Here is a 12,857-nt window from a genome sequence, read left to right as displayed (position 1 = left end):
CCACTCGGTTGAGCTAATACTTATAGAGTGATTCCAGTGTGTTCAGGGTCACACTGCCAAGCTCTCTGCATACATCATCTCTGCAATTCTTCAAATTTCAGAGATACTTCCTATTACCACCCCAGAGGCCACACTCCTAACCACCCCTTGCACAACCTCTGCCATATGGCACTGCTTCCATATTGCCTCCAAAAGGACTGGGAGGTGGGGGAAAATCCTTGCTCAGTTCCAACTTTAAATAGGTTGGTACCATAGAAACAAACCATAAGTGGCATTTCAAAGCTGATATATTTAAAGTCTATCACAAGAACTTTTTCTAGGACAGTGACATTATACATTTTCACATAGTTTATTCTTATTTTGAATTTTGTTCCAAAGCATAAATTCAGTCCTGAGTCTGGTAGAACTAAAAATCCAGATCAGCTGCTAATTAGCCCATTTGATTTCCCTTTATATGTTCCTTACAGATGTTTTCTACCCTACTTATTTTTTAAGACTTTGTAACAACTCCATCCTCATATAAAAAGCTGGGACACAAGGTGTCACAGGCCTGAGGCATTCTTTGTAAAACAAGCAGCCTCAAAAGCCACAGGCAAGCTGAGGAACCACAGCCTTCATCATTCATTCCCTAATTCATGTAGTTACTCATTAACAAATATTTACTGATGACCTGTGTTATTAGTTAGGTCCCTGGGTGGTGCAAACGGTTCATGCTTGACTACTAATCTAAAGGTTGGAGGTTGAAACCCACCCAGCCACACAGTGGAAGGAAGGCCTGGCTATCTGTTTCCATAAAGATTCAACCCATTGCCATCAAGTCGATTTCAACTCATAGCGACCCTATAGGACACAGTAGAACTGCTCCATTAGATTTCCAAGGCCGTAATCTTTATGGAAGTGGACTGCCACATCTTTCTCTTGTGGAGCAGCTGGTGGATTTGAACTGCTAACCTTTTGGTTAGCAGCCACGCTCTTAATCATTGCACCAGCCGGCCTCCTCCATGAGGATTACAGCCAAAAAACCCTATGGAGCAGTTCTTCAGTAACACGTGGATTCACCATGAGTTGGAATCAACAGCAATGGGTTTGTCTGTTTGTTTTTATAATTTTTATTGTGCTTTAAGTGAAAGTTTACAAATCAAGTCAGTCTCTCACACAAAAACTTATATACACCTTGCTACATACTCCCAATTACTCTCCCCCTAATGAGACAGCCCGCTCTCTCCCTCCACTCTCTTTTCATGTCCATTTCGCCAGCTTCTAACCCCCTCTACCCTCTCATCTCCCCTCCAGGCAGGAGATGCCAACATAGTCTCAAGAGTCCACCTGATCCAAGAAGCTCATTCCTCACCAGCATCCCTCTCCAACCCGTTGTCCAGTCCAATTCAGGTCTGAAGAGTTGGCTTCGGGAATGGTTCCTGTCCTGGGCAACAGAAGGTCAGGGGGCCATGACCACCAGGGTCCTTCCAGTCTCAGAGAGACCATTAAGTCTGGTCTTTTTATGACAATTTGGGGTCTGCGTCCCACTGCTCTCCTGCTCCCTCAGGGGTTCTCTGTTGTGCTCCCTGTCAGGGCAGTCATCAGTTGTAGCCGGGCACCATCTAGTTCTTCTGGTCTCAGGGTGATGTAGTCTCTGGTTCATGTGGCCCTTTCTGTCTCCTGGGCTCCTAATTACCTTGTGTCCTTGGTGTTCTTCATTCTCCTTTGCTCCAGGTGGGTTGAGACCAATTGATGCATCTTAGATGGCTGCTTGCTAGCGTTTAAGACCCCAGACACCACATTTCAAAGTGGGATGCAGAATGTTTTCTTAATATATTTTATTATGCCAGTTGACTTAGATGTCCCCTGAAATCATGGTCCCCAAACCCCTGCTACACTGGCCTTCGAAGCATTCAGTTTATTCAGGAAACTTCTTTGCTTTTGGTTTAGTCCAATTGTGCTGACCTCCCCAGTATTGTGTGCTGTCTTTCCCTTCACCTAAAGTAGTTCTTATCTACCAACTAATTAGTGAATACCCCTCTCCTACCCTCTCACCCTCCCATTCTCCCTCCTCTCATAACCACAAAAGAAATGTTTCCTTCTCAGTTTAAACTATTTCTCAAGTTCTTATAATAGTGGTCTTATACAATATTTGTCCTTTTGCAGACTAATTTCACTCAGCATAATGCCTTCCAGGTTCCTCCATGTTATGAAATGTTTCACAGATTCGTCACTGTTCTTTATGGATGCGTAGTATTCCACTGTGTGAATATACCATAATTTACTTACCCATTCATCCATTGATGGGCACCTTGGTTGCTTCCATCTTTTTGCTATTGTAAACAGTGCTGCAATAAACATGGGTGTGCAGGTTTGTTTGTTTTTAATGTACTAGTTATCTATTGCAGCACACCTCGAAGCTTAGCAGCTTAAAATAACAGTGAACATTATCCCAGCTTTTGTGGTAGGAGTCTGAGAATGGATTAGCTGGGTAGGGCTGGTTCAGGGTATTATGGGATTGCCGTGAAGATGTTGGCCAGAGCCATAGTGAATCTGAAGGTTTGAGCGGACCTGGAGGATCCACTTCCGAGGTGTTTTCCTGACATAGCTGACAAGTTGGTGCCGGTCATTGGCAACGGGCCCCAGCTCCTCGCCGTGTGAACCTCCTTTCGTAGGGCTGCGTAAGTGTGCTTTCTGTATGATGGCAGGCCTCCCACGTGAGTGGACCAAGGCAGAAGGCACAAGGTATTTCATGACCTAGCCTCACAAGTTGCACATTGTCATTTCCACGGTATCATATTGGTTACATGGTCAGTCCTATTCAGGGATGCCAGATTTAGCAAATAAAAATATAGACTGCCTGATTAAATTTGAATTTCAAATAAATACCAAATCATATTTTAGTGTAAGTATATCCCATGCCATATTGCAAAATTCTAAAAAATGATTCGTTGTTTCTCTGAAATTCAAATTTAACCAGGCAGCCTTTATTTAACCTGGCAACATCAGCCCTGTTCTGTATTGAAAAGGGACTACATAGAAAAGGGCATGAACATCAGGAGGTGAGGATTACTGGGCGCCATTTTGGAAGTTGGTTACCACAACCCATTCATTACAGGGAATATTCTAGGCAGGATAGACCATGGGGGCTAAATGATGCATAATTAAAAATAATGGTTTCTCCATTAGTAAGACCAACATGAATCAAATCAGTACATACAAAAAAACTGCAAAACTTTGACTATGATAAAGAGCTTTGAAGAGATGTAATTGGTGTTTGGGGCAGGGATGGGGGCCTCATCAGAGCAGCCTTTTTATTTGTTGTAAAGATTGAGCTTCCACAAAGGATTATATTTGGGGAAGGGTGTGTATGGAGGGTCCTGCTTCTAAGAGAAGAGGGAAACAAGAATCCTGAGATTTATTGGTCTCAAACTTTATCAAAATCCTTAAACACACACACACACACACAAGTGAATGCATGAAAAAAATGATGAAAACCAAATAAGGTCTGTAGTCTCGTTAACAGTACATATAGAAAGGTCACTTTCCTGGTTTTGATATAGAACTACAATTATATAAGATGTCATCATTGGGGGAAGCTGGTGAAGGAGACACAGGATTCTATCTACTGTTTTTGCAACTACCTGTGAGTCTACAACTATTTCAAAATAAAAAGTAAAATAAATAATAAATAAAACCACTAGTTGTTATAATGGGAACAAAATTAGATCAAAATAATCCAGACTTGGGAAATGGACTTAAATTGGAGTCTTAGGGTCACTTGGTCAAGAGCATGCCTTGATGGGTGGAGCTAGGGCTTTCACCTAAAGGAATGGACCTTCTTGTTGTCAATCATCCTGTAAAGTGTTCAATTAGAGCAGAAAATGAGGTGGACTTTGAGGCCAGAGAGGTAAGAGATGATCTACTACCTCTGGGCCCGGATCTGGGGCCTGGGGAGGCCTGGAGCAGCTCCATTGGTGGAAGGAGCCGTTTCTGGTCTCAAGGAGGAAGCTGAGGAAACCCTCAAAGAGGCCCATTTTTGTTTGTTTGTAAATGATCTAGCCATTTGGGGGCTTAGAATCATTAAATGGTAGAGAAAAGGTGTGTCCTTTATTCTGTACCCCGGTTGAAGCGAGGGAACATTCTGGTGATACCAGCATTTCCCTGAGAGAGATTCATAAGTTATTTGACGGTCTGAAGGTGTGGCTGATAAACTTGCCCTTATGATGACTGTGGCCAATTGTCTTTTCCAAAGATGCCTGCAACAATATCTTTTCCCCACATGCTCTTCTGCAACATGACCTGGTCACTCCACCATGAAGAAGTGGGGCCTATTTCTGCTCCCTGCCCTTAAATCTGGGAGGGCCTATGACTACTGAGGCAGAAATGACACTGTGCCAGTTCCAAGCATATCCCTTAACTGACCAGCAGTTCTGCTTCCTGCCTCTTGCAACACTTGCTGTGAAGTAAACCAGCCCCGTATAAGAAGTCCAACCATCCCAGGACTGCCATGCTGTGAGGAAGCCCAAGCTAACCACGTGAAGAGGCTACATGGATAGAGATGCACAATAAGTCTCTAGAAGCTCCAGCCAACCCAGTACAGGCACCAGACATGTGAATAAAGAAGTCTTCAGATGACAGAAGTCCAGCCATCATTCAACAGCAAGAACCACATGGTGGACTCTAGTTAACCCACACAATTGAGAGATTTAATAACAAAGTATTTTATGCCACTAAATTTTGGGCCGCAATAGGTAACTGGAACAATGACGATGGGTGTCTGAGACACGATGCCTTCTGCTACCCAATGAGTGGTGACCCTAAGCTTCCTGTATTCCCTACTTCATCAACTACTGATTCTTTACCCTTGGAGGGGTGCAAAATTTACCCTGTGAGTAGACATAAGAAATAAAAAAAAAAACCAAGAAAATGGAACTCAAGAATGGAAAATTGACGAGTCCTTTGGAGGATCTGGTGGCTCAGCCAGGTTAGTGGCTATATTAATGAGGTGTGAAAACTGTATTCCCTCCATGTGGCACATGTACAGAAGACTGTACCACAATAACAGGCCACAGGTACAGCTGGCTGGCTATCAGCTGGATGAACATAGAGCCTGATAAGCAGGTATGAATGCTCCCTCACAAGTCATCCCTGATATCAGAATCATGGTGATAATAATCATTATCATTGCTGCAAGTCAGCTCTGACTCATGGCGACCCCGTGTACAACGGAATGAAACATTGGCCGGTCTTGTTCCATCCTCACAATCATTGGTGGTATGCTCGAGTTCATTGTTGTAGCTATTGTGTTGTGCCTTCCAACACAGGAGGCTCATCTCCCAGCACTATATCAGACAATATCCTATTGTGATCCATAAGGTATTCTTTGGCTAATTTTTGGAAGGAGATCACCAGGCCTTTCTTCCTAGTCTGTCTTAGTCTGGAAGCTCTGCTGAAACTTGTCCACCGTGGGCGACTCTGCTAGTATTTGAAATACCGGTAGCATAGCTTCCAGTATCAGAGCAACATGCAATCCACCATAGCTTGACAAACTGACAGATGGGTGGTAGAATTTTTCTAAAAGAAAACCTTCATCATGGGGCCATTAAAAACTCCACTGCTGTCAACTCTGACTTGTTGTTAGGTGCCATCGAGTCAGTTCCAACTCGTAGCGACCCTATGTACAACAGAATGAAATACTGCCTGGTCTTCCGCCATCCTCACAATCGTTATGCTTGAGCCCATTGTTGCAGCCACTGTATCAATCCACCTGGTTGAAGGTCTTGTTCTTTTTTCGCTGACCAAGCATGATGTCCTTCTCCAGGAACTGATGCCTCCTGATGACATATCCAAAGTATGTGAGATGTAGTCTCACCATCCTTGCTTCCAGGGAGCATTGTGGCTGTACTTCTGAGACAGACTTGTTTGTACTTCCAGCAGTCCACAGTATATTCGATATTCTTCACCAACACCACACTTCAAAGGCATCAATTCTTCGGTCCTCCTGACTCATCATCCAGCCTCTGCACGCGTATAAGGCAACTGAAAACACCATGGCTTGAGTCAGGGCACCTTAGTCTTCAAGATGTAGCTTTCGCTATCTAGCTTCACTGAACCAGATAATTTGCTTATTTCATTGATTCTTCCCAACTATTCCATGAAATTGGTACAGTCATTATCCACTTATCCCCATTTTACAGATTAGGAAAACTGAGGTGCAGAGAAATGGAGCTGCTTGCCCATGGTCACGTAGATGGTTAAGTGGTAGAGCCAGGGTGTAACCCTAGTTCTCTCTGACTCCAAAGCTAAGTATGTATAATAAAAACAGCACCCAAGAGATGCACAGATTATAATATCTTCACAAATTCAGTAATCAGAAAAGATGATGCATATTTGCCCAAAGATGCATGAGCCAGGGCACAAGTGACATTGGCCCACTGCTCCAAGACAACCTCAAGAAAGGCTTTAGTTTCACAATAAAGTCAATTTCCCACCCAAGTCAGAGGATGTGGGAGCAACCATTTAAGGGGACACTATCATAAAGTTGGTATGTCTGCCTTTCACACCAGCAATTCTACTTCTCATTATGGGGAGAAACACTTGTGCACTTGCACGGAGTATGCAAAGCAATACCCACTGCAGTTTCTAGGGGCGAGGTGGAAACTGGGAACACAAAAGGACGGTTTGCTCTGGCATCAGGCAGCTATTAGCAGGAGCGGTAGATCTGTACGTATGCACATGAAAAACCCTCCTATGCAATTTGTTAAATACATTGCAGAACAATCCATTCAGAGTCGTATTTTTTATGCATCTTTAAGGCTATGTATTTAAATATTTATACATATGTAAACATTTTAAGGAATGTAAATTTATAGAAAAAGACCTGGAAGAATATGCTCCGAAAAGTAGCATTACTTTTAGGGAAGGAGTAGATTTTGAAAGGAAGTGTGAGAGAGAGGGGCCTCTCGCATCCTGACTATAAATTCTTCCGACTGATTTTTATAAAGGTATTCTCATGTAGGACTCTGTAGTTTTTCCCCTCAGATCACATCATGAGGATGAAATGGAAGTGGACTCTGAGACTGGTTTTTCAGGATCAAGACCCAACCCCACCACTAGGGGGCAGGTTCCGGGCCAGAATAGGTTTCTTCCTTCTTTTCCCACACTTCTTTGTTTTCTTACACTGTCGTTTCCCCCTACACCCCAAGCAGTTCTGTGAATATCCAGAGTCTTCATGGATGGGCTTCATAAAAGGTGCAAAATCCTAGAACCATGGGGTCCACACCCATCATCAGATTCTCAAAGGGATAGCACCACACGTGACAAACTGAGCAGCAGATTGATAAATGATAAATAAACGGGAGGGCTTTCCAACCCTCAAAAGCCTAGTCATCTGTTATGGATTGAATTGGTACCCCAAAAGGGTATGGTGAAGTCCCAATGCCTGTTCCTACGACCCTGTTTGGAAATACAGTGTTTCAAGATGTTATCAGTTAACATGAGGTCATAACTGGAGTAGGATGGGTCCTAACCATATATGACTGGTGTCCTTATAAAAGAGGAGAGACACATAGAGAGAGCGAGCACACCACATAACACTGCAGCTGTGAGCCAACGAACGCCCGGGGTGACCAGAAGCTAGGAGAGAAGCATGGGACAGATTCGCAGAGCCCTCAGAAGGAATCAACATGGCCGGTAACCTGATTTGGACTTCTAGCCTCCAGAACTGTGAGACAGTACATTCCTGGTGTGTAAAGCCACCCACTTTGTGATATTCTGTTATGGCAGCCCTAGGAAGTGAATACACCATCCCACTGTAGCCTCAAGAACAAGGAGAGACAAGAACTGCCTAATACTGAGGGCTCATCTTGTACCAGGAACCACTGCCAACATCACCCATTAACCCTTCTGATCCTACAAACCCAGGAAATTTTAACTTCCCCATTATTCAGACAAAAAACTCAAGGCTCAAGCCACACAGCTAGTAAGCAAGCCTAACTCCAAAACCCATGCCCCCAACCACTGTGAGTCACAGCCTTTTCAAAACCTCATATATTATCATGAGATGTCAGGCAAAGGGATATGGGTAAAAGACCTTAACCCTTACAAAGACAAAACTGTTCTGGGCCCAATTACTCCCTCAAGTATTTGAGGGCTCTACAATAAAGGGTCAGCTTGGCAGGCTTGGAGTATTCATGTCCTGCTAATCCCAAAGAAAGGACTGGTCCTTGATAAATTCTAAGCCTGATAAGAGCGTCTTTGTATACCTGGAGCCATGGGCCACACCGGATAGTTTCTGCCAACAGTATGATTTATGGTGGAGGCTTTAGGTCACTTGGGTGGAGGCTATGTCAGTTTGACCTCTGGTGGGGGAGTAGAGGCAGACTGGAGATGGCATAACTACAGTCAGTCTCCAAGCTTACATGACTGATTCCTATGTAAGCCTTGCACGCGAAGACTCAGTTAAGCCACCCTGGTTGGCAACACTTTGCACTTGTTGTCACGCGTTGGTGCTGGGAGAATTAAGCTCTGTCCATAGGACTCCACTAGGAGAGGACACCTGGAAGCTTGATGTGATTTCTCCTGACTCTGCTCATGGGTCTTCCTCCTTTGCTGATTTCAGTCTGTATCTGTTCACTGTAACAAACCATAACCATAAGCTAACAGCTCTTCTGAGTTCTGTGAGTCCTTCTAGCCAATCATCGAATCCTGGGGGAGGTTCAGCTGCGTCTTCCATGGACCTATTGTCCAGCTCTTGCTTGTGGCCAATCCACCTGACAAAACTCAACATGGGAAAAAAAAAAATCTATTCACACTGTAAAGTAAGACACAGACAAATGAGCCCCTGTTCATTTTATTCAGTTTTTTTTTTCCCCTCTGTGAAACAAAATAGAAGTGAAGAGGAATCAAAGAAAACCTCATATATTAAATTCTTAAATAGATTCTTTGAATTCAAAGTCAGGGTGAATAGGAGAGGCACAGGCTGTGGGCCTTCCCCCGGCAAACAAAGCCACCAAGGCAGTCCCACAAATTAACAAGGACGGCAGATCCACTTCCTAAAAAAAAAAGTTCTTGAGGGGAAAAACATAAAATACCTAAGTTTCAAAAGCTGGACTACTTCCCCAGGCTTTGCTCTCTGCCCTCGCGTGTCCAAAGATAAGAGAGCTTCAAGGTTAAGTTTTCAAAGATTCAGCTTTTGCAAACATATGCAAAGCCATTCCTCATTTACAGTCCCGTTTTGGCGATTAATAGCAAGCAATATGCTTGGATTAGAGGTCCGATTTCCACTCGAATTCCAAGTTTCTTCTCTTCTTGGCCACAGAAAGCCACTTGCAGAGATCTGGAAGAGGGGAAGACCACATTGAGGCTCAGAGTAATGATTCTGAAAGAGATCTTTTATATTTATAGGTGTGATCACCAAACGTATGGTCTTCAAATGCATAAGAATGTGAGGCTTTATCTATGCATCCCAGATGGCCAGAGAGAATTTGAACAGAAAAACATTTCTTCTTACCCACATTTTCACCCGCTGCAACCTGACCTCAAAGCCCACTGTTCTTATTTATAAAGAGCAAATGGCAAGGATTATGTGAGAAATGCCAATGGATTTCTTGCTTTGGGGGCAAGGAAATGATTACCATTTGTACAGTGCTAACTCTGGCACCAGGGATTGTCTAAAATGTCTGCATATAGTCTCTCATTTACACAGTAAAGTGAGGGAGAAATCTGGCTTTTGTCGATGCGAAGATTCCGGATTCTAATACTCAATCTTCAGAAAGAGGGTGACAGGGTTAGGGAGAAGCATGGAGAAGGGCTGTTTTCAATGGAAGGGTTCTTTTCTTTGGCATTAAATAGAACCCCAGGGTCTTGGTGCAGTGCAGGATTTGAGCCTTGATAATGAATAGACTTGCAGGTTGGTGCGAACTGCATTTAGAGAAAAACTAAAAAATATGCTGATTATTTAAAAATAAGAAGACAAGATCAAAAATAGAGTGCAGGCTAGAAGCTCTAAGTCCCAGCCTTAGAAGAATAATGAAAACACCCATGCAAGTTGGTCCTGACCTTGCTATGGTGCTTCTTAATTACTGTGGGGCTCCCCACAGTCTCCTGATCTGAGAGGCTAGGGACATAGGAACAAGCTCACTCACTGAGATTTTAATAGCAGCACTCATGCCCACACTGAGTGCCTGGCACTTTACAGCTTATAAGCACACTCAGCTGGGCCAGCCCACTTTATCCCACAACCACCCTTGGAGAGGGGCACTTATAAGTCCCCATTCTCCAGATGTGGACAGTGGAGGCTAAGAGAAGTTAAACCTGCAGACCCGTTGCCGTCGAGTTGATTCTGACTCATAGTGACCCTCTAAGACAGAGCAGAACTGCCCCATAGAGTTTCCAAGGGGCACCTGGTGGATCTGAACTGCTAACCTTTTAGTTAGCAGCTAAACCCTGGTGGCATAGTGGTTAAGAACCACAGTTGCTAACCGAAAGGTCAGCAGTTCGAATCCACCAGGTGCTCCTTGGAAACCCAATGCAGCAGTTCTACCTTGTCCTTTAGGGTCCCAAGTCAAGTCAGCATTGACTTGATGGCAATGCAAACCTGCAGAGAGTTCTTGAATCTTTATAATTCCCAGGTTGAGAAGCCCTCTTCCTACCTCTTAGCAAAATATAAAAGGATACACATGCACTGGGAATCGTTCCCTAAAAGCAATCTCCAGAGTAGATGATTTGGGGGAGCTTCTGCCACTTGGTGGCTGTGTGGCCTTCGGCAAGTTAACACCCTTCTCTGTGCTTTGGTTTTCTCCTCTGTAAAATGGGGAGAATGGCGCCACCTGCCCCACAGGGTTAATGGAGGTTAAATGAATACCTTATGAGGAGTACCTGGCCCAATGCTGTGAGGGTTATTCTTAGCACAGAACTACTGTGACTATTATTAGAATATTAATTGCTTTGGGCCCAACCTGATGCTGTTTGTAGCCAAACTTTATGCTGTTTATAGATGTCGGATTGGCAGACAGCATTCTCTGCAAACATGGTTCTAGAATTCCCTCCGTTACTGTGGTCCTTCCTGCTCCCCCCAAGGCCAGACAAACTAAGGGCCTTCTTCGGGCCGGTTCAGCATCACCCCCACCTCCATCCCTGATCCAGAGCCAAGAGACTAAGCCTCCATTCTATAAATAGCTCCCCCAGCCTGTCACCATGGAAACCTCTGCTGGGGCTGGGTCAGCCCACCTCTATGGACACTTCTCCCCAGGGAAGCTCTCCAAGGACAAGCATTTTAGAAAAGTGGCTCCTGGGCTCAGTGGCAGTGGGAACCCCTAGGGAAGTCTGCAGGCCTACCTGGAAATCATGAGCTTCCTAAGTGGGAGGAGGTGCTGTTCTGGTTCACCTGTAGGAAGGTAACACATAGGAAAAGGGTCACTTCTAGGTGTGTGTAGGGGACAGTCTCGCTGCCCTGAGGTTCACTCCTGCAGGCACTCATTTATTGGATAATTACTGTGCACCTACTGCATGCTGGGGATATTATAGGGCACATGCCAGGCCCAGGCCTGTTCTCATGGAGCTTACCTTCCAGTGGGGGACAGACTGCTGAACTAACACAAATGCAAGATAATGTCCAAACCAGGCACTACAATGAGCTGACCACTTCAGAGAAGAAAGGCCTCTATGAGGGAAGGACACTGAAGCCAAGATCTGAAGGTGAGAAATAGCCCGGCCATGCAAAGCTCTGGGTGGAAAACCATTCCAAACTGAGGCAACAGCCAAGACCTGGAGGTGGGAGGGTGTGCCTAGAGATGAAGGAGTGAGGGAGATCGCTGAGGAGGTTGGGGAGAAAGGTCAGGGTTTGATGCACTTTGCAGGGCAGCTCTCCTGGGGATAGGAGTGTTCACCAGGACAGGCATATGTCATCCATTCATATTTGGCTCCTGTGTTGGCTGCCTTTGAGTTGGACCCTGGCTCAAGGCCACCCCAAACACAATGGAACAAAACACTGCCTGGTCCCACGCCATCCTCATGATTGGTTGTCGATTGGGCTATTGTGATCCATAGGGTTTTCACTGGCTGATTTTTCAAAGTAGATCACCAGGCCTTTCTTCCTAGTTCATCTTAGTCTGGAAGCTCTGCTGAAACCTGTTCAGCATCAGAGCAACACGCAAGCCTCCACTGACAGAAGGTGGTAGCTGCACATGAAGTGCACTGGCCGGGAACTGAACCCAGGTCTCCCACATGGAAGGTCAGAATTCTACCACTGAACCACCGCTGCTTCAAGGTTTTGCTCTTTACAATACAAAAAGCCAACCCTGGGCCACCTAGACATCTGGTATATGCCATACACTGCAGGGGGTATAAGCTGGTCCAACTCTTTCAGAAAACAATTTTAGCTTTGTACTTCGAGGGCCTTTAAAAGATCCGGACCCTTCTACCCACTGATTCCACTGCTAAAAATGTATTCTAAGGGAATAATTCAACGGAGGCCTCTAGCCTGCAAAAAAAAAAAAAAAAAAAAGAGAGAGGTAAAATCAGGATAATATGGACAAGCCATCATTCAGGACACTGGAAACAATCTTAGGGAAGCAGTGAAATAAATGATGGTGCATGAGTACAATAAAGTATGCAAAATGGTAACAGTGAAACCCAAAAGATGGAAAAACATTAAGAAGGCGAACCAAACAGTTTACACACTAGAATCACAACTAATGTCAAACAGATACTCAGGTAGGCAAAAGGAAATACGAAAAAATGGAAACAGATTGTGGATAATCCCCCATCCTCAATTCTGTTTCTAATTCTTGTTACATCATCTTTTTGGTTAAAACAAGTAATAAAGTAGTGCTCACTAGCAGCGCTTTTTCACGGTGGCAAGAGATGGGGACAGG

At 44.5% G+C, this 12,857-nt stretch overlaps 1 protein-coding gene across 5 annotated transcripts in view; it reads right to left on the bottom strand.

Moving 5' to 3' along the window:
* Positions 1-8,799: 8,799 nt before the first annotated feature.
* TPST2 (tyrosylprotein sulfotransferase 2) overlaps positions 8,800-12,857 on the bottom strand; it is a 78,276-nt gene continuing 74,218 nt past the window's right edge. For 3 of the 5 annotated variants that reach the window (XM_049865534.1, XM_049865535.1, XM_049865537.1), the window contains one exon: positions 8,800-9,319. In XM_049865534.1, coding sequence (XP_049721491.1) covers positions 9,161-9,319 — 159 coding nt within the window. In that variant the 3' untranslated portion in view covers positions 8,800-9,160. Of the gene's footprint in view, positions 9,320-11,319; positions 11,369-12,857 lie in introns of all 5 variants that reach the window. The other 2 variants (XM_049865538.1, XM_049865533.1) reach the window with 1 other exon arrangement.

Source organism: Elephas maximus, chromosome 22 (assembly GCF_024166365.1).
Source record: "Elephas maximus indicus isolate mEleMax1 chromosome 22, mEleMax1 primary haplotype, whole genome shotgun sequence".
NCBI classification, from domain to species: domain Eukaryota; kingdom Metazoa; phylum Chordata; class Mammalia; order Proboscidea; family Elephantidae; genus Elephas; species Elephas maximus.
Note: the sequence above shows the minus strand (reverse complement) of the source record. Positions and strands in the feature narration are given on the sequence as shown.